General features: G+C 36.0%; 1 protein-coding gene across 2 annotated transcripts in view; it reads right to left on the reverse strand.

The window, feature by feature from the left end:
- LOC110031542 (importin-9) overlaps nucleotides 1–21,418 on the reverse strand; it is a 95,167-nt gene that overhangs the window by 52,422 nt on the left and 21,327 nt on the right. For both annotated transcript variants that reach the window (XM_020734790.1, XM_020734791.1), the window contains exon 14: nucleotides 9,017–9,076. In XM_020734790.1, coding sequence (XP_020590449.1) covers nucleotides 9,017–9,076 — 60 coding nt within the window. The remainder of the gene's footprint in view (nucleotides 1–9,016; nucleotides 9,077–21,418) is intronic.

Genomic DNA, 21,418 nt, shown 5'->3' on the forward strand with positions numbered 1-21,418 from the left:
TAGTTCAATCCCAAATTCAAGCATCAAGAATACAATCAAAGGAAAATTCAAGCTGGCCTCATCTAAGGAGACTAGTTCCGAGTGGGAAACAGGTGGAAACAATCCGCATTCCCAAATTCTACCAAAGCAAGAATTGTTTTAAGTGTCACAGATTTGGGCATATTGAATCAGATTGCACAACCAGAAGAATGATCACTTTAATAATTAAAAGAGCAATTGAAGAAAATCCAGGAAAAGATGAAGATGTCAGAGAATTCTCAACTTCCAACCGACGTGGAAGAGAAACCAGTGATTCCAACTGACAACATCAAAGTGCCTCCAGCTTAATTTAACAATTGTTCTAAAAGCGAGTCAGACAAAGGTAATCGAGTTTATACAGAGTATGAGATTGTGGTGCCTCAAACAACTTTTCTTACGAGAGTTAAAAGGAGCATCAACATGATTAAATTGGATGTATAAAAGGCATAAGTTTGAAGAGTTGATACTAGACACAAGACAACTCTAAATAAGAGAATTTTAGACTTTTCGGATATATATATAGTCTACGTGCTGAGTGACACAGAGACTTGCCTGTCGCAACACACCCTGTGGTAAAAGGGCTGAACCAGCAGGTTTAACCAGGGAGAACAGGGCCAGCCAACCAACTGATCGGTCCTAGGCTATAGTGTTGTCTTTCCTATTTGAAGAGTCGCGCCCTTTCCTTTCTCTGTTTGTATCCCTCGCCTTCTCTGTTTGTCATATATATTATATATATATATATATATATATATATTTTATTTTTTTAATTTTTTTTTTCTTGTTTAGGGTTAGCTTTTAATTAATTTTGATTTCAGAATTCAGCCTCCATGCATTCTTCCCTAGCTAGTGATGTATCCGATGAAAGGTGGTGCTCTGATTGTATCCTGCTCGAGGTGGCGACTATCCCGACCTATTCCTCTACATATCACTCTCCCTTACGCATTGCTCCTCTAGCCGGCAACCTCACCCATCCAGCTGTCGGTTTCCTATCCTTGCTCTTGCTACAGCCGCAAGCTTCACCTACAGTCCACCTGCTCACAACCAGCCCCTCTCCTCCCTGTTGCCTCGCCCAGCTCCCTGTTTGTTCCCCCAGCTGCACCGCAAGCCTGAACCCCATTTCCTATCACAAGCAAAACCCCCACTAGCCTTGTACAGCTTACCATTACCCCTCCTAGTTGTCGGTCATCCCGATCGGCCTAACCAGAAATTCTTGTTGTGTCCTTTTCTTTCCTACTTTGAACTTGGTTTGTATCCTCATTGGTTTTAAGCAATAATATTTATATTACCCTTATAGTTTGGTTAACTCTTGTATCATTGAGTTGCCCTTGTATCATTGAGTTGCCCATACTGAGAGAGGTCAAACATGTCAGAAATCAGACTATTTTGTACCACTTCTCCAAGACTATTTTGAGTTATTTGAAAATTTAAAATCAATTCAGAAATGTATACACAAACAGATTATCAGAAAGGTGGATGAAACATAATGTTGGAAATCACCTTAAGATCTTTAGGGGAAAAAATATCCTATATTTGGAACTAAGTCCTTCTAAAGAAGAAGAGACATCTCCTGAGTTATTATGTCTCAGTGTGATCCAGCATGCCACAGATTTCATTTCAAAGTTAATTCTTCCATATGAAGTAGTTTATCAGATACATTCAAACGGTACAAGGAGTGGAAGAAGCCAAATAAAATTTAATGGCTCGAAGTTTGGTTCGTGAGAATACTCATCCACTTGCAGTTCCAATTTTGGTGTGCCAAAAAAGAAAAGATACCTATTATATCAGAATGTGCTTTAAAATGGCAATGTTTATAGTATTGACTTATCGGGAGATAACAATAGTACCACTGCTTTCAATGTGTCTAATCTGACTCCATACTTCGAGCGAACAGAGCTTCAATGGATGACGTCAAAGCTCTCCCCCAACACCCCGGGAGATTAACGTGGGCATCTAGAAGAGCTATAAAATTCGACGGCAAATGTCGCTTACTCACCTAGACCAAAGCGCTACAGAAACTAGAGGGGTCGGTCGGCGCTCCTCAACCGCCAAAGGAAGTGAACCCTTCCTAATTATCTCAATACATTATATTTACTTTCAGGATGTTTTAAGGTTCTACTTTGATTGTATTTCGTCGGGACAGTCATCGGCGTCCACTACTTTCCAATTTAGGGTTGTATCCAAAGCAAGTGGTGCATTCTAAGTTAATGATTATCTTTCAAGGGGCAAAAGGTGCTTTGTTTGTCTCGCTCGCGAAGTGGTGTTTATCCTTTTCCAATTCCTCTGCATTCCCCCCACTTTGCTGCTACACATCCATCTTTTACTGCAGCTGCCCAAAACAGTCATTCTCAGTTGTTTTTTGTAGTTGCATTGTTGTTGTCGCCTTCCCCTCTCTTTGTTGTCACTATTGTTCCTAACCACCTAATTCGATGTCATCACTATCCCAGCCCTCCACATTCACTGTTGCAGCCTCATAAATCCTTCCCTTTGTAGTTCTACCACTATCCAACTGTTTGACATCGTTGTCGCAGCCCCGCAGCTCCTACCCTTGTTGTTTTATTGTTGTCCAACCATATGGCATCGCTACCGCAGCCTCACAACTCCTTCCCTTTGTTCATTTAGTGTTGTTCTAGGTGCCCACACAGCCTACCGCCCCTCATCCAGCTCCCAAAAATCTTACTTGCTAAAACCACCACCCTCCAAAACCCAATTCTACACATTTCTGGCCACCTGGTCGACCTCCACAGCCCATAGATCGACCTTCAATTGAATTTGTGTATCAAGTTTTTTGTTATTTCCCGTTTTAGTGAATTGGTTGTAATCTTATATTTACTTGCAGCATTAATATTTTGATTTTCCGTTGTTCTTTGGGTTAATACTGGTATCATACTCACACTTCAATTTATGATCAAATAAAGTGTCTTAGTAAGACAAATAAAATGATATAAAAAATAGTTTTATCGAAGTTCAAATGAGCACAGATCATGCACTTAAAACATAATAAGAAGTTTTGAGATAGATTTTGGGGACTAAATGATCTCCAAATCTAACAAGTTTATTGTCAAATCGAGCTCTCAATGAGACGAATTTGAGATGAATTTAAGGAGCCTAAGATCGCCTAACACTCTAGGTTATCAAATAAAGTGATCAAAATTCATGTTGTACTTATGAAGGATGTTACTCACAAAATCTATAATAGACCTCCACTCTCTCCATGAAGAGGGACATGGATTGAGACCAAAATGAGAAGGCTAAAGGGAGATCAAAGCTCTTGAGGATTCCAAAGCTCAAATGTCGTTGAACCACCACTGCTCAACCGCCACCGCTGTCCGACCACCATTGTTTGGTCAACGCCACTGCGGCTAGACCACTGCTACTCAAGTACCATAGCTAGACCATCTTTTCTTGACCACCACAGCTGGAACATCATTGCCCATCATCAGGCCTCCATCGTAGGACTACATTTGCATGACCACTGCAAGCATTGGACCATCATAGTTGTGTCGAACCACCATCATCGAGAGCTACCACCGTCGCTGTCGTCAAGCCATTGTTGCCGCCAAACCATGATGCTACCGCAGCTGGCGGCGTCCCCACTGCCGTCATTAAGCAGCCATCGTTGTCGACAAACCACTGTTGCATAACAATACGTCTCCATGCATCTCCTCCATGCTAGCACATAGGTTGCTCATCTCTTCTTCATGAGATCGTTGTACATCGTGGAGCTCCCACATTAGGCCTTCTCGCATCCTCGTCAATTGGTCTTTCAAGAATTTCTACATTTGGAATATCATACCTCTGATCGTGAAATGGATGGTGATGTCCTCCTCCTCAAGGTGATACACCTTTTGTCTTAAATCCTCTATTTGGGCCTCCATGTCATTCATAGCCTCCTTACCTGAGCAAGGCGCAAATCAAAGGCATATATGAGCTCCTTAGACCTCTCATGTCGTCTGGACGCAGCAGGAACCCGTTGCTCCTCACAACCTCGTCCTTATTGAGATGACTCTATATTTGTCTCCTCAGACTCCATGACATGTTCTTTGAGACTCTTTGTGATGTCTTTAACCTTGACTCTAATACCAACAGTCACGGACAAACTTCGCTCAAGTCACCTATGAGGCTTTAGCACTCTTCTTAAGCACAAAATCGGTCTAACCTTTGCAATGATTGGACTTGGAAGAACAAATTTTTTTAGGAAAGCAATAAGGAGAAGTTGTTGAAGAAAGGAACACTTCACTAAGGAATGAGAGATTACACACTTTGTTGCTTAGAAATCTTGGAGAATACAATTGAGGGGGAGGATAGGGCAATAAAAGAGCCAATGCACTCAATGAACATCTTCAACTCGACTCGATTAAGGCTCAATCATGTTCGTTCAAATTAGTAAATAAACAAGTTTGAACAATTTTTAAAAGCTCGAAGCTTAAACGAACTGAAAATAAACATAGTCAAACTTGTTTGTTTATGTTCACGAACAAACTCATTTGTCGTTCAACAAGTAACTTGTTAAATACTCGATATTAAGCTCGATAATAACTATTATTATATATATGATATATTATTTAAATAAAATTTAATTAGTTAGAATTTATTTAATCATAGATTTAATAGTAATATATTATTATATCAATAATACTTTTAGTGAAATTATTAATCGTATATTTATTTTATTAATAAGAGAATAGTAATTTAGAATAGAATATTTACAGTTAAAGAGTCATAAAAAAATTTTCTTGCGTAGTTTTTGTAAACTTGAATGTAATGGGTTCACTTTTATGATCATCGCACTGCAATTACCAACAATATTAATATGGATTGCCTTATTGTTATTATTTTTTTATTAATACGATTTAATAAATGATCATCCCTATAAATTTTAAGATCAATTTAGTTCTTTCACTTAAAATATTTTAACCTAGCATAGCCCTATTAATAAGAAATATGCAGTTAATTATTAAACTTCAAAAAATTTAGAAGTCATAATCGACAAAATAATAGTTGCAATTAGAATTGCAAAATTACTTATTAAATTTTTTATATAAAAATATAAGCTCTCGTTTGAATTTTTAGCTCATTTAAATACGCGTTCACTTGTCATAAATAAATTAAGTACAAATTAAGTTCAAACATTGAAAAAGTTAAAAAAATCAGCTTGAACAATGCATGAAAGCTCAACAGAAGCTCAAGTCGAACATGAACAACTTATAATTATACCAAGCCAAGTCCAAACAATAATATACTCGGCTCAGCTTGGCTCGGCTCGATTATAGCCCTAGAAAGGGACCTCTATTTATAGTCTGCATTCAAGCCTTAGAGAATATTCTAGATTACATTAGAATAGGTTATCTTCCACATGGTTCAATATTATTCTTTAGATATACATGATTATAGAACTCTCTAGACTATCCTAGAATTCTCTTGAAACTTTCCTCTTCCAACATTTTTCTGGAATGCTGTTGAACTTTCTAGAATTCTTGAGATTATTATTCTTCTTTCTAATATTTTCTAGAATCTTCTTTTTCATGACTAAATAGATGTGGCTCATCCGTACTTGAGATGGCGATGCGTGAGATACATCTGTCACAAGTCGACTAGCACCCGATCGATATTGAGCCACCACTCGACCACTATTGTTGGATCGTCGAAATGCCGCCATCACCAGAATACCATCATCATCTCACAGCCACCGTTATGTCGAATCACCGACGCCAGACAGTCGCCTCAATTATGGTTCATCATCGCCATTGTCGAATCATTCTCTCTCAGTCGTCTATATGTAGAATCATCATCTCCAAGACGCCGTTATGACGGATCATCATCTCTCAGTCGTCAATATGCTAAGTCACGGTCATCTGTCACAGTCTTTGTTATGGCATACTACGTTGTTGTTGGATCATCATCTCGACCACCGAAGTTGTTGCACCTGACCATCTTTGTTAGGTCGTTGTAATTACTGGACCAATGTCGCTCGATCGACACCACTGTTGTCATTGGATCACCGGTGTTTGACCACAACAACATCAAGGTACACTCTTAATGTCAAATTGCCATCATCAAATCATTGGCGACTAGTTCTCGCTACTACTGCTGTTGGATCACTATTGTCTAGCGGTCACCACCAACAGTGCTAACAAATCCAAATCTTTGTCACACATCCCCTGTCATCAGTCTTCCATCATCACAGACGGGTCAATATCACTTCCCAAATATTTTCTTCAATTCTTGTAACATTATTTTTATTACTCAAGAGTAGAAAAAGTCTCGTAACATATATCTGAATAGTAGTAACATTTCAACTGGGTTAGGCCCCATAATTTTTTCCCTTTTGGGTTTTTTACGTAAAAACATTTGGAGTTTCCCATATAAATTATTTTTTTATTTATGCTAGATTTTCGTACAATACTAAGACATTAATATATCTAGATCGATGCAAATTTTTCAGCACACAATGATTATATTAAAATTATTTGATTGTCATATTATCATATTTTAATGTTTCCTTTGATATCTTAACTTAATGTGGCAGTTTAATATTTGTATAACACATCTTATTTCTTGATTTGATGTTAGAATGTAAACATGTTTTTTTTTACTTTATGCTTTATAAGAATGTTGATACGTTGCATTTGAATGTGATAATGTATTAGAATATTAATATGTTATTTCTTACTCACACACTTTTATGTTTATACAATATATATTCCTCTATGCACCTTTTTGAATTTGAGGCTGACGTCTCACCTCATAGACGAATACTAAATACACACATAATTTTACACCTTCTTGATAAGAATTTAGGTTATTCATTGATACTTAAACTTTGAAATTTCACTTCTCAAAAGGACATGAATAAAATGCATATCCTTAGAATCACTCCCGAAATTACATGCAAAAGTCCAATCGAGCATTTTAAATACTAAAAAAAACACTTTGTTATCCTATAGTTAAAAATCTTCCAATTATGGCAATTTCTAAATTTTGCATTGCTGCCACTCGCGATTCTTTTTCGCCGTTGCTGCCCTGCATTACACGCTATTGTTTGTGTCCATATTTCTATGCTTTTGAAAACTATCATAACAAAAAAAAAATATTTCAATGTATTGCATCCAACCAAACAAATGCATTTCTAAAATGCAAGTATTAGAGCTACTTTGCATTTGGTAGCTTGAAAACATCCAATCAAACACCCCCTTGACACCCTCCCATCTCCATCCATATTTCAATGAATAGGGAAAATATCATAACAAGAAATAAAATGCTCCAATGTATTTTTTTTGCATCCAACCAAACAAATGTATTTATAAAATGCAAGCATTACAGTTACTTTGCATTTCCTAAATGAATGTATTTTGCAAATATCCAATCAAACACCCCTAATGCACATAACATTCAATTAATTGATCCTCTCTGCAAGAACCACTCGATTAAAGGATAGCACAATGAAGAAATAAGTTGATAGATCGGCAATGCCAAAACCATAAATTTGGTAGGGGGAAGATTTGACTGGCCTCAAATTAAAAAGGGATGTTGGATGTTTCTTGCAACACTGCATGGTGTACCAAAGGGTTAAAGGTCAAGCTCATAACTCAGATATTTACACTTTTTTACCTATTTAGGAAACAATTTAACAATGAATTTTATTCTTACTCTTCCTCAAATTCAATAAGATGTTGATTTAAATTTCACGGAGGTCGAAATATTTGTCTAACATAGTTCACTTACTTACATGTAATAAGACCTTGGATGCCTCCCACATTGCTCATCTTTTTTTTCCATGAGAACATTCATTTGCATGAGATAAGTCATTCAACTACTTCATATCCAAGATGTAAAGCTCCTAAATAATTTTTGACAAACATTGTTAAAATTGTTTGATATGCCGTTGCAATATAGCAAGGCAGGACACACAAATGGATGAGCAAATAAAGGTAAATGATAGCATCAATAGGAGCAACATTTAATCCATTAGTGGTGACAAATCGAAGTGATAAGATGCTGCCTTCCAAAAAAGGAGAATGTTTTTAACATCATGCCAAATCTTTCCGCCCAAAAAGAAACCTTTGAAGTTGCATATACTAGAGTGTATCTAGTATTGCTCTCAGACATAATGTATTCAATTTGTTAACATCAATCACAAGGCCGAAAAACCTATTGAGCATGCCCAACAAATCCATCAGGAGGTAAAGTAAAATATTAAAGAAGCTAACACTCGATACAAGTTGGTTACAAATCAAACCCAGCACCTAATATTGTTCAAAGAAAGCAATCCGATGATAGTACATTATCCAAGAGGCATATCTAGCAAGCTCAAAGCTAAAAAAATTAGTACATTTGCATGCTGCAGAAGATTAGCAGCAATGCTTAAGAAATTAGATGTATCAGATACTCTGAAGTCGCATATAGATAATACCACATAATTCTTATATATTTACACATTTAGCATCTAAACTTTGATATTTGACTGTATAACATTCAAATTCCTGATTCACGAAAAAAAGAAACACTAATATCAAATTTTTAAGGTGAAATGTCCCTTTTCATGCACATGGTTAGATGTGATTAAGGCACTAATGTGCAATGGAAATAAATATTAAATTTTATAAGTTACACAAGTAAATACATAAGAATTTTGATACATGTAAGAAAATCCCAACACTTCGAAAGTTTTTAATAGCTTTCAGCACTTCCCCCCAGATGAATTATTTTTATAGTTATAAAAGTCAAGGTTGAGTTTCATGAGTGGAGTGGATTTGAAACAGAACAAGCTATACGGAAAAGGAAATAATTTTAACATCAATTTAAGGTAGTGTATATTTTGTTTATTCTTTCTGTCATTTTTCCTCTGTTTTCATTCGTTTTACACTTTTCCATTTTTTGACCTATTCATTCCTTTCTTTGTTGGCTGCCATTTTTCCATTTTTGACATAATCATTCCTTTGTTGGAAAGCTTACGCGTAGGACCAAAGGCTTAAGTATGGTTTCTTGGAAAAGGAACCACCTGTGCTTCAATGAGCTGTTCTGAAACTGAAACCAATGCAAAAAAGGACGCCTCTCTCAACTGTTGCAACAAGGTTTGCAAAAAAATAAAGTTAGAGATAAACGTGCAGTTTCAAAAAGCAAAATAACTGAGATGAGAAACACTAACTTAATAATGAGACGACGAGCATTAAAATATTAAGTGAACCAAATGATAAACATAACTGCTTGTACAGATCATAAGAGGGTATACTCAATCATTAAATCAAAAAGCTATTACTAAAAAAGTGAGAATTAATGCAGGAACGGAAGACAATTTTTCTTGTCGAAAAGAAGTTTACATCGTCATATCCAACATTATAAATATCATCTAAAGTTACCCCAAATCCAATCTACTGCGTTTGAAATTATACCAGAAAAGATGGGCAGCCAAGTTTCCCCATGGTGACTTACTCATCTTAAACAAGCATAAAGAAACTTAACATAACTAAAAAGCAAACAAATATAAAGAACCTTAACATAACTAAAAAGCACATAATACAAGCTAACAGAGAAACAGATTGGAATTCCTGTAATGTGATTAAGCAAATTGTTCTTGAGGAAGAGAGACAATCCACCTAATGGTAGAACAACTGCCTAAGAAGAAAATCCAAAACTTTAGAGCAAAAATCCAAAACATTATTGCCCAAAGGTCTGGGTCCAAACTAGGATCAAACTTTAGTGCCAGCAGGTTTGGCAGCATTTGCTTTGGTGTTTGTCCAAGGTCCATCTCTAGCACAACATCGAGATATTGGTATGTCCAGTAACAAATCCAAAGGCAGGAATGTACCATCTGTAATAATATATTTTTAAGAAATCAGGGAAATGTTTTTGTGATTTAAAATGCACCCCTAATTATACATGTCTCAGATTTCAACCGAATCATTTTTATAAAATTTTACGAGTTAAAACGATTAATTTGCTATGTAATACTATATGTAAATTATGAATAGATTGGAAGATTTAAAATTAGAATTTATAAGTTTAATTAAACTTATTTAACCCTTAATTAACCCTCCCTGGTCCTGCTTTATTGTTCCCAGCCGACCCATTATCGTAATATTTAGGTTGAAGGGTTGGGATCCTTACTCCAAAGCTTCGAAACCCTTTTCCCTTCCTCTCAGCTAAGTTTCGCATCCCTTCTCTCCTACGAACAGCTCCAAGTTGCGAACAGAGTAGGTCGCACTAGCCGCAAAGTGTTGAAGCCTATTTCCCTCTCCCGATTTCTTGCTCCCACGAAGCCGCATGATAGGCGCGACCAGCACAAAGTCGCATGTGGTAATTTAGGGCTCTGAGGGTGAAATAAAAAGGTACGAAACTGATTTTAACGCTACTTGGGACTCATTTCTATTCTCACTCTTTTGTTTTTATATTTGTCCCGATTTTGTGTGTTTTTCCATTTTCGGTAGTCGGAGGCACAGAACTTGTGCCAAAAGTGTTAAAAGTGGCTTGTGAACTTTTGTAAGAGCTTAACAAGATATCAGCGGAGATAGGAGACAGGTTGAGATGATAGGAAAAAGAGGGAAAAAGATTTGGCAGGATCGAAGTAGGTTAGATTTTGACATGAAGTACATTTAAGATACATTTTAAGCTAGTCAGTTATGTTTTTAGTTAAATCCCTTTTATGCGCCTAGATATCCTCAAATTATAAATTATTTACAGATTTCAGGTTGTTTACCTAAGTCGGCGAGTTTGAGACAAGCGTGTAGAAGCAAGTAGTAAGACGGCTCTGTAAATTCAAGCAACTTAATCATACGCTAAGAAGAATAATTTGATTAACAGAAATTGTTTAAATCTTTAAGCTTGACTTTTGTTCTAGATTGTTACTATTCATATATGAGTTACCACATCGTCTAGCTAGTTATCAAAGATTAAGAATATGGCATGGAAACCAAGGTTAGTAATTATATTTTTAAATTTCAGTAATCTATTTTATTTCAAAATGTATGTTTGACTCCATGTATGTTATAGTTTAATTAGATTTTTTATATCGTTAGATAGAAAAGATATACAAAATATGCATGATATGTATGATAGACATGACATGCAATATAGACATAATAGACAAGATATGCATAATATAAAAGATATGTATGAAATAAGATATACAAATGAAATGAAAGATATGCATGATATAAAAGACATGCATGAGATAAGAGCTATAAATGAGATGAGAGATGCATGATATATATGATGATTAGTTGCACAGCAAAGTACATATGCATATTAGTATATGCATGAAGATATCTGAGAAAAATGTATGTCATGAAGAATAAAACAACTTATATATGAACGCTTATACGTGCATGTTCAGATGAGGAGTTTATCATTTAATAGTACAGGCAAAGAACGTAGAGTAACTGCGCGCGTAGAGATTTTTCTACCACCTCATACAATTGTGATGGTTCGATCACTAATTGTTGCGCTACGGGATAATATCGGTTAGGAGCAAGTAGACCAACGCTTACCTCACCAAACAAAACCGTTGTGTTGACAGTATAATATCGACTAGGGACAGGTAAGCAACTTTCCGCCCTAGACAATTGTGATGTGTAGATCACTAACCGTTATGTCGGCAGGATAATATCGAGCAAGGGTGTGTTAAGTTTTGTTGACGGTGATCCTCAAAGAGACAGATGTGTGTGTAAAGTGTATGAAATAATAATAAAGGTATAATAATACATATAGAAATTTAGAATATTTTTCATTAAATAAAAATCATCGATACATGCATTAACATGAATAAGATTTCTTATAAAAATATGAAAGTCTATCCTATTAAAAAATTTCTTATAGATATATGAAAGACCAGCAAGCATATTGATTTCTATTCTTTGAGTTATTCTAGTTTAGAAGTGTGATTACTAATGGGCATAACTCATTATATTGTTTTAAAACTTTTTTTAGGTTTTAAGCTTTTGAACAAGATGAATAGAAGAGAAGCACATATGCATAGAAGGCGAGAACAACAAATTGAAATGTACAAATTTCTATTTGTTAATTAAATTATTTTCTTTAGCGGTTTTTCATGAATATTTGAATATCAAACTGTTAGTTGCATAAATAAATAATAGAGAATTATTTCCACCGTCCTTTCTCGTCTTAGTTAATTCCAAGCATCGGGTTGGATCGTGACACAATCTGTAAGAATAAGAAAATTATGCTCAAAATGATCAGTTTCTTCGGGGACATTTTTTTAGCAAGCCATTCTGATAGTTCGCTTTTATTTAAACCACATTCACAAGTGTAGCATGATACACAAATGATGCTTATGTAGCTAAATTTTCTCTTTATTGCCAAACAATGGAAACAAAAATAAAATAATTAAAGAAATAAAATAAATAATTTGTGCAATCAGGTTAAAAGTAATTGAGTGTACTATTAGTCCGGAGGAACGAACAAAATATACTAATATTTTCAAGAGTTTCAAAATGTCGTGTCAATTCATGTCTTTCAACTTACTACACCGAGGAAAGAATTATTTTCAAGGCATTGAGATTTAATACAGCAAGAGAAGATTTTTTCCCATTCCTGTAGAAAAGGAATTTACTTTGTAATAATCATCATAATAATCATCACTTTATCCCAAATCAATCTATTCATTTCACAGGATGTAAGAAAAGTAGCCAGCCAAGTTTTTCATCACTAATTTATCTAAAACAAACATTTAAAACCTCAATATAAAAAGTATGAAACAAATGACAAATAAACTAAACAATAGATTGGCTTACCAAGCCAATATTTTCTGCAATTAAGGAGGCCAATAAACCTAACGTGAAACAAACTGAAGAAAAGAATACCAAACACTTAATAGCCACAGTCCAAAGCTTTTTGGGGAACTAGGTGATGAGAATCTGGAAATTTCCCTACAGCTACAATTGCCTAGGTTATGCGGCTTCCTTTGGTGATGAACCCTCTCGTAGCTTTTATTCAGCAGGCTTTTTGGTTCCTTGTCAATCAAAGTCTTCAGAAGGATAAATTCTATGGCAAGTCTTTTTTGGGATTTTCGGTCGGCCTCCTCCTACAACATCTATTCAGGGCAACACCTCCAGTTATCCATTGTGGGGGCTTCAGGAATTGACTTTGTAGACAAATTTTGTCAAGTTTTGTGGTTCTTTCTCAGGTTTCATTCCATTAGGTTTGATTAAGGGAAACTTTCTAACGTGCTTTATGATTATGCACAACAAAGTAAAAACATCTGCATGAAATAAAATTTAAAGGGAGTGCATAACTTCCTTTTAGCTTTCAATTATTTCGGGAGAGACTATCATACAATAGAGAGATTTGCTTACTTATTTTTTATGAATTCTTCCCCTTTTAACTCGTCATTTATATTTTGTTATCTATTTGAGAGTTATTAATTTTAATCAACCTGATTTTCAACAAGTGAGGATTTCAAAGTGTTTGGTTGTTTTTCTGATCTTAAATTTGCAACCATTACTTCTAGCAGAAAACCAAAAAATTTTCTTATTGGTTTCCATGATATATTTTATATTTTCATTTATAGAATTTGTTAAAATATAAGAGTTTGATGCCCATAAATTTTCTGCAATGTTGAATGATTTTATGCATCTCATATTATATTTGCATCAGAAAACCAAAAATCTAAGACTTCCTCAATCCTACTACTAGACACAAAAAAAAAAATAGATGGAAATTATTTGGGAACAAAAGACCTACTTGAAGAGACATGTAAATTAGTAAATCGAATGAAACTTCACCACTTTTATATCATAAGACAACAAGATTCAACTTGAATTAGTTTTTATATTAAATTTGCAGCTTCCATCCTACAGTTCACTTTCTATTAATCACTACTAATGTCGTAAATTTCAACTGATATTTAGTTAGAGACTTGCCATTGTCACCGATATAGAATAAGAGTGAAATAATTAAAGAAACTATGTGATAAAATTGGTACAAAGAGATTTATAAATTATAAATAAACCCTCATTCCTCACATGAGAGATGAAGGAGAAGAGAATGGCGAGTTGACAACTAAAGCATAACTCATGAGGAAAAATGCAGGTGAACAACCACCAGCCATTGTTGACCGCCAACAACGACTATTATAGCAAACTACGGTTGTTGCAGCCACAAACTATAGTTGTTTTTGCCAAACTATTACTATATAGTTGTGATTGTGGATTTTTTTGTAATTTCATCTTCTCCAACTCAGGAGAGTGGATATGTGTACTTTCAAATTCATAATAGGTTATTATGAATGGGCTAGACTTTGTGATTTTTTTCTCTATTAGGGTTTTTTCACAAAAAAAAATATAATTGCTTCTTATGTTTTTATCTGCGTGGTGAAAAAACTAAACTGAGTTAAGGTTTGAGATTTTTCTAACATTGAGAATTTTCTAGTGAAATGACATTGGTAAGCATTAAAGCATGAAGAGAATTTGTTTTAACGTAAAAAGTATAAATTTAAATGAGTTCCAAGTTAAAAAAATTTCATGATTTGATATATTTATAATTTGTGTACCGTTAATAGCAACATGAGGAAATTTATCTAATTATCAACCGTTAGTTGCATAAGATATTCAGCTTCTAATTCAAACAGCATATTTGGTTAGTCTTGTGTATGTAAATTCTACAAGTAATTCAGACTTGTACGTAAGCAATGTATAAGAAAGTCTTCATATTGCAAAATACATGCTTATGTCCTACAATTAATGATTAAGCAATTAAGTACTAATTTTAAATCACGCAAGTTGAAGCATCATAAGCATTTTAATATTTAATAAAAATGTGAGATAGCTACTACTTCTAATTTACACATTAATGCGTAGAATCGATTAGCATGTCATAACTAAATAATGTGTATTTAAATGTTTAATGATGAAAATGCCATGAGCTTAAGAAAGTCTTGTTATGTTGGAAATAGTGGCAATTATATATTTATGAAGCCTGTGCATGTAGAGCAACAGACTTACAAGACAATTATATATTTATAAGTCCCCAATCCCTTGAAATCGAACAAGGGATTTTTCAATACCGATAACGTTTGATTATATATCGGTTCTATTGAACTTAACATTTATAGCCTATTGGCTGAGTTTTCACCCTATGATATATGGTGTAGGTAGGATGCAGTCCGCCACCTTATCATGGTCAATGAACGTAGACAATCATACATAGCATATTCTGAGTTTCTAATAATATACTTTTTGTTAGTATACAAAAAATGAATATCATGAAATGTTTAATCTAAAAAGTTGGCATATGAAAAATTTAACTAGCATGGTAGATAGTACACACTGTAATTGAACATCGAACATCTCTTTTAAAGTTTTCTTCAATAAGATTACCTCATATATTATTATTCAGGCATTTTCACTTTATAATGATTATATGTAATACACTACACAAAATTAGAATCATATTTTAATCCTTATGTCCAATTCAAGATCAACTTATCATATTGTAACACCAAAAATTGAGAAACCAGTAAAAATTTTGATGTCATTAAAAAATACCCCAAATTTTGCATCGCTCAGATTTCAACCGAATCAATTTTATAAAATTCTACATGTTGAATTGATCAATTTGATATATAACACTATACATGAAATTTTAATGAATGGAAAGATATACAATTATGAAGTATAAACTTAATTAAATCTTAATTAATCCTAATTATTTCCTCATCTCTCGCAACCTTACTATAGCCAGCGACCTATTTGTGCATTCTCGGATGTAGAATACAATTGTATTAGAATATTAGAATATTAGAATATTAGAATATTAGTTAATGCAGAATTCTGTATTAATTACTTTTCTTTGCTTTTATTTTCTTTGCTTTATTCTTTTATTCTGATTTTATTTACTTCCTTACTAGTATATCCTGTAATGGGTATTTATACCCCACTTTGCATCAATAAGAAATAACTTAGGGTTCTATTCTAACATGGCATCAGAGCCATGGCCCTAACTTCAATCCATGTTTTATCTTCTCCCCCGATCAAGCAAGCAAAGTTCACGTCTCCTCTATTCGAACCGGTTGGGGTCCTGCCTTCTCTAAGTCGAGACCTTGTTCTCCCTTCAGATCTATCCCATCTCCACTAATTTGAGCCACTGTTCAAGAAGGTTTCCAGCCATAATGGGCCCAAAACTTGTCCAAGAACTTGTCGTTCAGAACTTGTCTCCTCTAAGCTTTTTGTCTTCCTCCTAGTGTCGTAATCGCAACCACTTGGAAAATCTGATGTTCTTCTATGGTGTGGTCGGCACGATTCCTCACTGCAGAAGCATTCCTTGTGGTTGGCAAGGTCTTTGCACCGGAAGTCTTTGGGTCTAGGTCAAACTTCCCCACAGTAGTCATATCCCTTACAAGGCCCGCCATCTTCTCTGCTTCGAGATCCTGTCCAACGCATCGATGGCATCATCATATCTAGGAATTTGCCAATGCATCAGTTTGGAAACCTTCAGAGCAATATGTTCCCAGCATACTTTACACTTGTTTTAGTGTGTGCTACTTCTTCATTGACAGCATTTGTGTATCTCCATCCATGGAAATCTGCGTCACCTCAAGGGCGATATCAACATGGATTTCTTCTTTGTTCTTTTGGCTTCATCCTTTTTAACCTCGTGGTATTCACTCCCATGATTATTAAGATTACGAAGAAGAGGCACAAGGTCGAACGAAAACTGAGCATCAGCAAGGTCCGGTGGTCAGAAAATTTGGAGATTGTGAAAGCGAACCTTCAGCTCACTGATATCAGGGTCAGCGAGGTGGGTCACCTTCATCGGTGGCATCATCATATTTAGGAATTTGCCAAGGCATCTGGTTGGAAACCTTCGGAGCAAGATGTTCCCAGCATACTTTACACTTGTTTTAGTGTGTGCTACTTCTTCATTGACAGCATTTGTGTATCTCTATCCATGGAAATCTGCATCACCTCAAGAGCGATGCCAACATGGATTCTTCTTTGTTCTCTTGGCTTCAACCTTTTCAACCTCGTGGTATTCACTCCCTTGACTATTAAGATTACGAAGAAGAGGCACAAGGTCGAACAAAAACTGAGCATCAGCAAGGTCCAGTGGTCAGAAAATTTGGAGGTTGTGAAAGCGAACCTTCAGCTCACTGTTATCAGGGTCAGCGAGGTGGTCCAGGAGCTAGAGTGGCACGTGTCAAACGAGATTAAGGAAGTATATGTGAAATATCAGAAGGCGCCCGAGTTGGCCCAATCAGAGGCCGACGAGGTCCGGCGAACTAGAGTGTTGGCAACTGCCATCGGTTCGACAAAGGCTGCTTGTTTCCAAGCTGAACCAACGGCGGAGCGGGTCTCACCATGGGGGAAATATTTTCACACTACAACATCTGAATCCAACACAGTACAACCAACCTCTACCCAAAACAATCCAAAATCCTCCAATTCTCTTAAAAATCAAATGAAGAACTTAATCAAGCTGCTTGGTTCCAATCCGCTCTCTTCCGACCCGTCAACCTTCCACGTTCATCAAGGTATCAATCTTATGACACTCACCACTTTGGCCTCTTCTAACCCATGCATCATTGATTTAGGTCCACAGACCACATGACTAGAAGCTCTCAAGCCTTATCGGCCTAATATCATTGCTCAGGGAAAGATGCTATTAAAATTGCTTATGGGTCTCAAAGTTTCATTGCTGCTAAAAGGTATATTGTTTTAACAGCAGGTCAAACTCTGGAATGTGTGTTACATATACCTCTATTAAAGTGTAAAATTTTATCTGTTAATAAGTTGACATATGACATCAATTGCAATGCTTATTTTTTACTGATATTTGTTCCTTTCAGAATCGTCATTCGATGAAGATGATTGAAACTGCTAAAAATGTTAGCGGGCTCTACTTCCAAGAGAAAAGCACGAGGAAAGAGAATACTTCATCTAATAGTTGCAGTTTATCTCAGTCAACTGAATGTCCTATTTTACACTGTCGTTTGGATCATCCTAATTTGTAGTATCAAAAATAATTATATTCGTTGATGATTTCAAATAAAAATTCATCTAATTTCAAATGTAAAATCTGTCAGTTAGCTAAACATCATCTCGTACCTTATCCAGTCTACAAATACACACCTTCGGCTAATTTCTCTCTTATTCACAGTGACTTATAGGGACTTTTTTGCACTCCTAGCTACACCAACAAACGGTGATTCCTTACTGTGATTAATGACCACACTCGGATGACCTATGTATTATTTTTTAAAAAAAATCAGAAGTTGTTGTCTCTTCTAAAATTTCTACACCTTCATTTTGACCCAATTCAAAATTCTTATTCAAGTCCTTCGGACTGACAGTAGTCATGAATTTTTTAACTCTATATTAGAAAAATTATTGGTAAGTAAGGGCATCCTCCATCATAGCTCATGTACGGGTAGGGGTGTAAACGAACCAAACACGAACAAACAGATGATAACTCATCGATGTTACTCGCTCCAATTTATTTCACTCTAATATCCTAAAATGTTTCTAAAATTTTATTATTCTTACTGCTACTTATCTCATCAATAGAATTCCGTCAAAAATTCACAACTTTAGTACTCTTTAGCGTCTTGAGATCATGATTTCCTAACAATTGAATATCTCCACTTTAGATCCCAAAATTTTTGGATGCACAGTCTTTGTTCGGAACACAGCCCCTAGCTGGAGTAAACTTGATCCCAAGTTCATAAAATGTGTTTTCCTCGGGTACTCTGCCACTCAAAGAGGTATTAAAGCCTTAACCCTACCACAAACAAGGTCTATTTGAGTGTTGATGTCTCTTCTTTTAAAGTCTTTCATACAATCGAATATCTCCACTTTAGATCCCAAAATTTTTGGATGCACAGTCTTTGTTCGGAACACAGCCCCTAGCTGGAGTAAACTTGATCACAAGTTCATAAAATGTGTTTTCCTCGGGTACTCTGCCACTCAAAGAGGTATTAAAGCCTTAACCCTACCACAAATAAGGTCTATTTGAGTGTTGATGTCTCTTCTTTTAAAGGTCCAGCAAGGGGGTAGCTTGAGTTCTTGGATATTGTTTTTTACCCTACTCCTGTGGATGTGCCCCCCACGTCACCTACCATCGAGAAACCCTCTGTTTATTTTACTCCACCCAAGTCTATTACCACTAAGAAGGCCTTTGTCCCTTTTGTCCCGCCTGCACCTCCTCCCACTCTTCATGTCTATACTCGGTGCACTCATTTTGTTACACCTACTCTAGAGCTCGCTAACTCTTGTTGGACCCTGAATCCCCTCTGGACGACATTCCAAACACTGCGCTGACTCCAAATGAGGAAGTCAGTTTCATTTGTAGGGTACGCAATCAGACAGACTCTCTCTATCACATGGCAAACTATTTCTCTCCTCACAGATTATCACAAACCTACAGAGCATTTGCTAGCCCTGACTAACCATCATCTTCCATTTATTATTGAAGTTGCCTTAGCAGACCAAGCCTGGAAAGTTGTCGTCATTAAGAAGATGAATGTTCTACAACGGAATCATACTTGGGACATTATTGATCTTTCTCAAGACAAGAAAGTTGTGGGATGCCGATGGCTTTTTAGCATCAAGTTTAAATCTGATGAATCATTTGACAGCAACAAAACACAGTTGGTTGTCAAATGGTACTCACAAAGAGTTGACTATGATGAGACATTTGATTCAGTCGCTAAATTAACACCATTCGGATCCTCTTATCTCTTGCAGTGGATCAAAATTGGTCTTATTCCAGCTTGATGTCAAGAATACATTCCTGAATGACGATCTTACAGAAGAGGTATATATGACACTCCTTCCAGGATTTGACTCCACTGCCTCACAAGGGCAGGTTTGTAAACTGTGAAAATCTATTTATGCATTGATGCAATCACCATGAGCATGGCTCGGGAATTTCATAAAGGTGATGGTAGACCATGGATTCACTCAGACGTAATCGGACCACACTCGCTTCTTCAGGTATTCCTCCAGCGGGCAAGTAGCAATCATTATTGTTAATTTTGATGATATGGTTCTCACATGTAATGATCTACCAGCATTGGAGACTGTGAAAGGCATTCTTAATGCGCTTCCTTTGAGATGAAGGACTTGATATCTCTCTGGTACATCTTCTGCATGGAAGTTGTTCGGTCATCTCAGAGTATTTGTCTATCACAGTGAAAATATGTGATTGACCTTTTGACAGAGAACAATCTTCTCATGTGAAAACTAGTGGTTGTTTCAATGGATCCAAATGAAAAGCTTATTGATGTTCCCAATGTTTTTCTTGTAAACAAGACTCACTATCAGCGCCTTGAAGGGAAAGTCATCTATTTTGTCCATGCACGCCCCGACATATGCCACACCGTGGGTATAGTAAGTGAATTCATGCATGATTCCTATAAGCACCACCTCCAAGCTGTCCATCGGATTCTCCACTACTTAAAAGGGATTAGGTTTATTTTTTTTCCTGCCACACCTCTCGTTCTATTGTAGTTTACAAAGACGGGGATTGGGTTAGTTCCATCCAAGATCAGCGATCTACCTCGGCGTACTGTTCATTTGTGTGGGGAAACCTGGTCACGTGGAAAAGTAAGAAACAATCTGCAGTTGTTCAGAGCGGTGAGGAAGTTGAATTTGGATCCATGTCCCTAAGAATTTATGAAGTTCTCTAGTTATGCATCATACTCCACGAACTACGTATGACTGTCTATGCTCCCCTATAGTTGTTTTGTAATAAAAAGGTTGTCATAAACATTGCTCGCAACCATGTCCAACATGATCAAACCAAGCATGTTAAGATTGACCGAGCGCAAGTCCGGGGAATTTGTGTTCCGTTTGTGTCATCTAGTGGTCAGGTGACAGATATTATCGCAAAGAATCTTCCTCTGTCACTGTTTATGAGTTCAAATCCAAGTTGAACATAACTGACATCTATGTTTCAACTTAAGGGAGAGTATTAGAATATTAGAATACTTGTTAATACAGAATTATGCATTAATTTTATTTTCTTTTCTTTATTCCTTTATTTGTTTTTATTTATTTCCTTATTAGTATATCTTATAATAGGTATGTATACCCCTCTTTGCATCATTATAAAATATCTTGGGATTGATTCTTTGTGGAAGGGTAGATAAGGGCATAAGGAGCTTCCTGAATTCCCATTCCCTCTCTCAATTCCTCCTTACTACGAGCAGTCGTGCTCGATACCTGTAGCAAGTCGCAAACATAACAGGAAACGCGACCCGCTAAGTGCCGCAAATGGCATTTCAGGGCTCCAGGACAAAATCGGTGTGTACATTGTGACATTCATTTCCTTGCACATTTGTTTTGATGTTTTTGTCACGAATAGGTGCACTTTTTTATTTTTGGTAACTGTAGCGGAGAATTTGTGTTGAAGACTATGGAATTGGTTTGTGGTCTTCCGTAAGGCCATT

Source organism: Phalaenopsis equestris, unplaced genomic scaffold (genome assembly GCF_001263595.1).
Source record: "Phalaenopsis equestris unplaced genomic scaffold, ASM126359v1 Scaffold000840, whole genome shotgun sequence".
Taxonomy (NCBI): domain Eukaryota; kingdom Viridiplantae; phylum Streptophyta; class Magnoliopsida; order Asparagales; family Orchidaceae; genus Phalaenopsis; species Phalaenopsis equestris.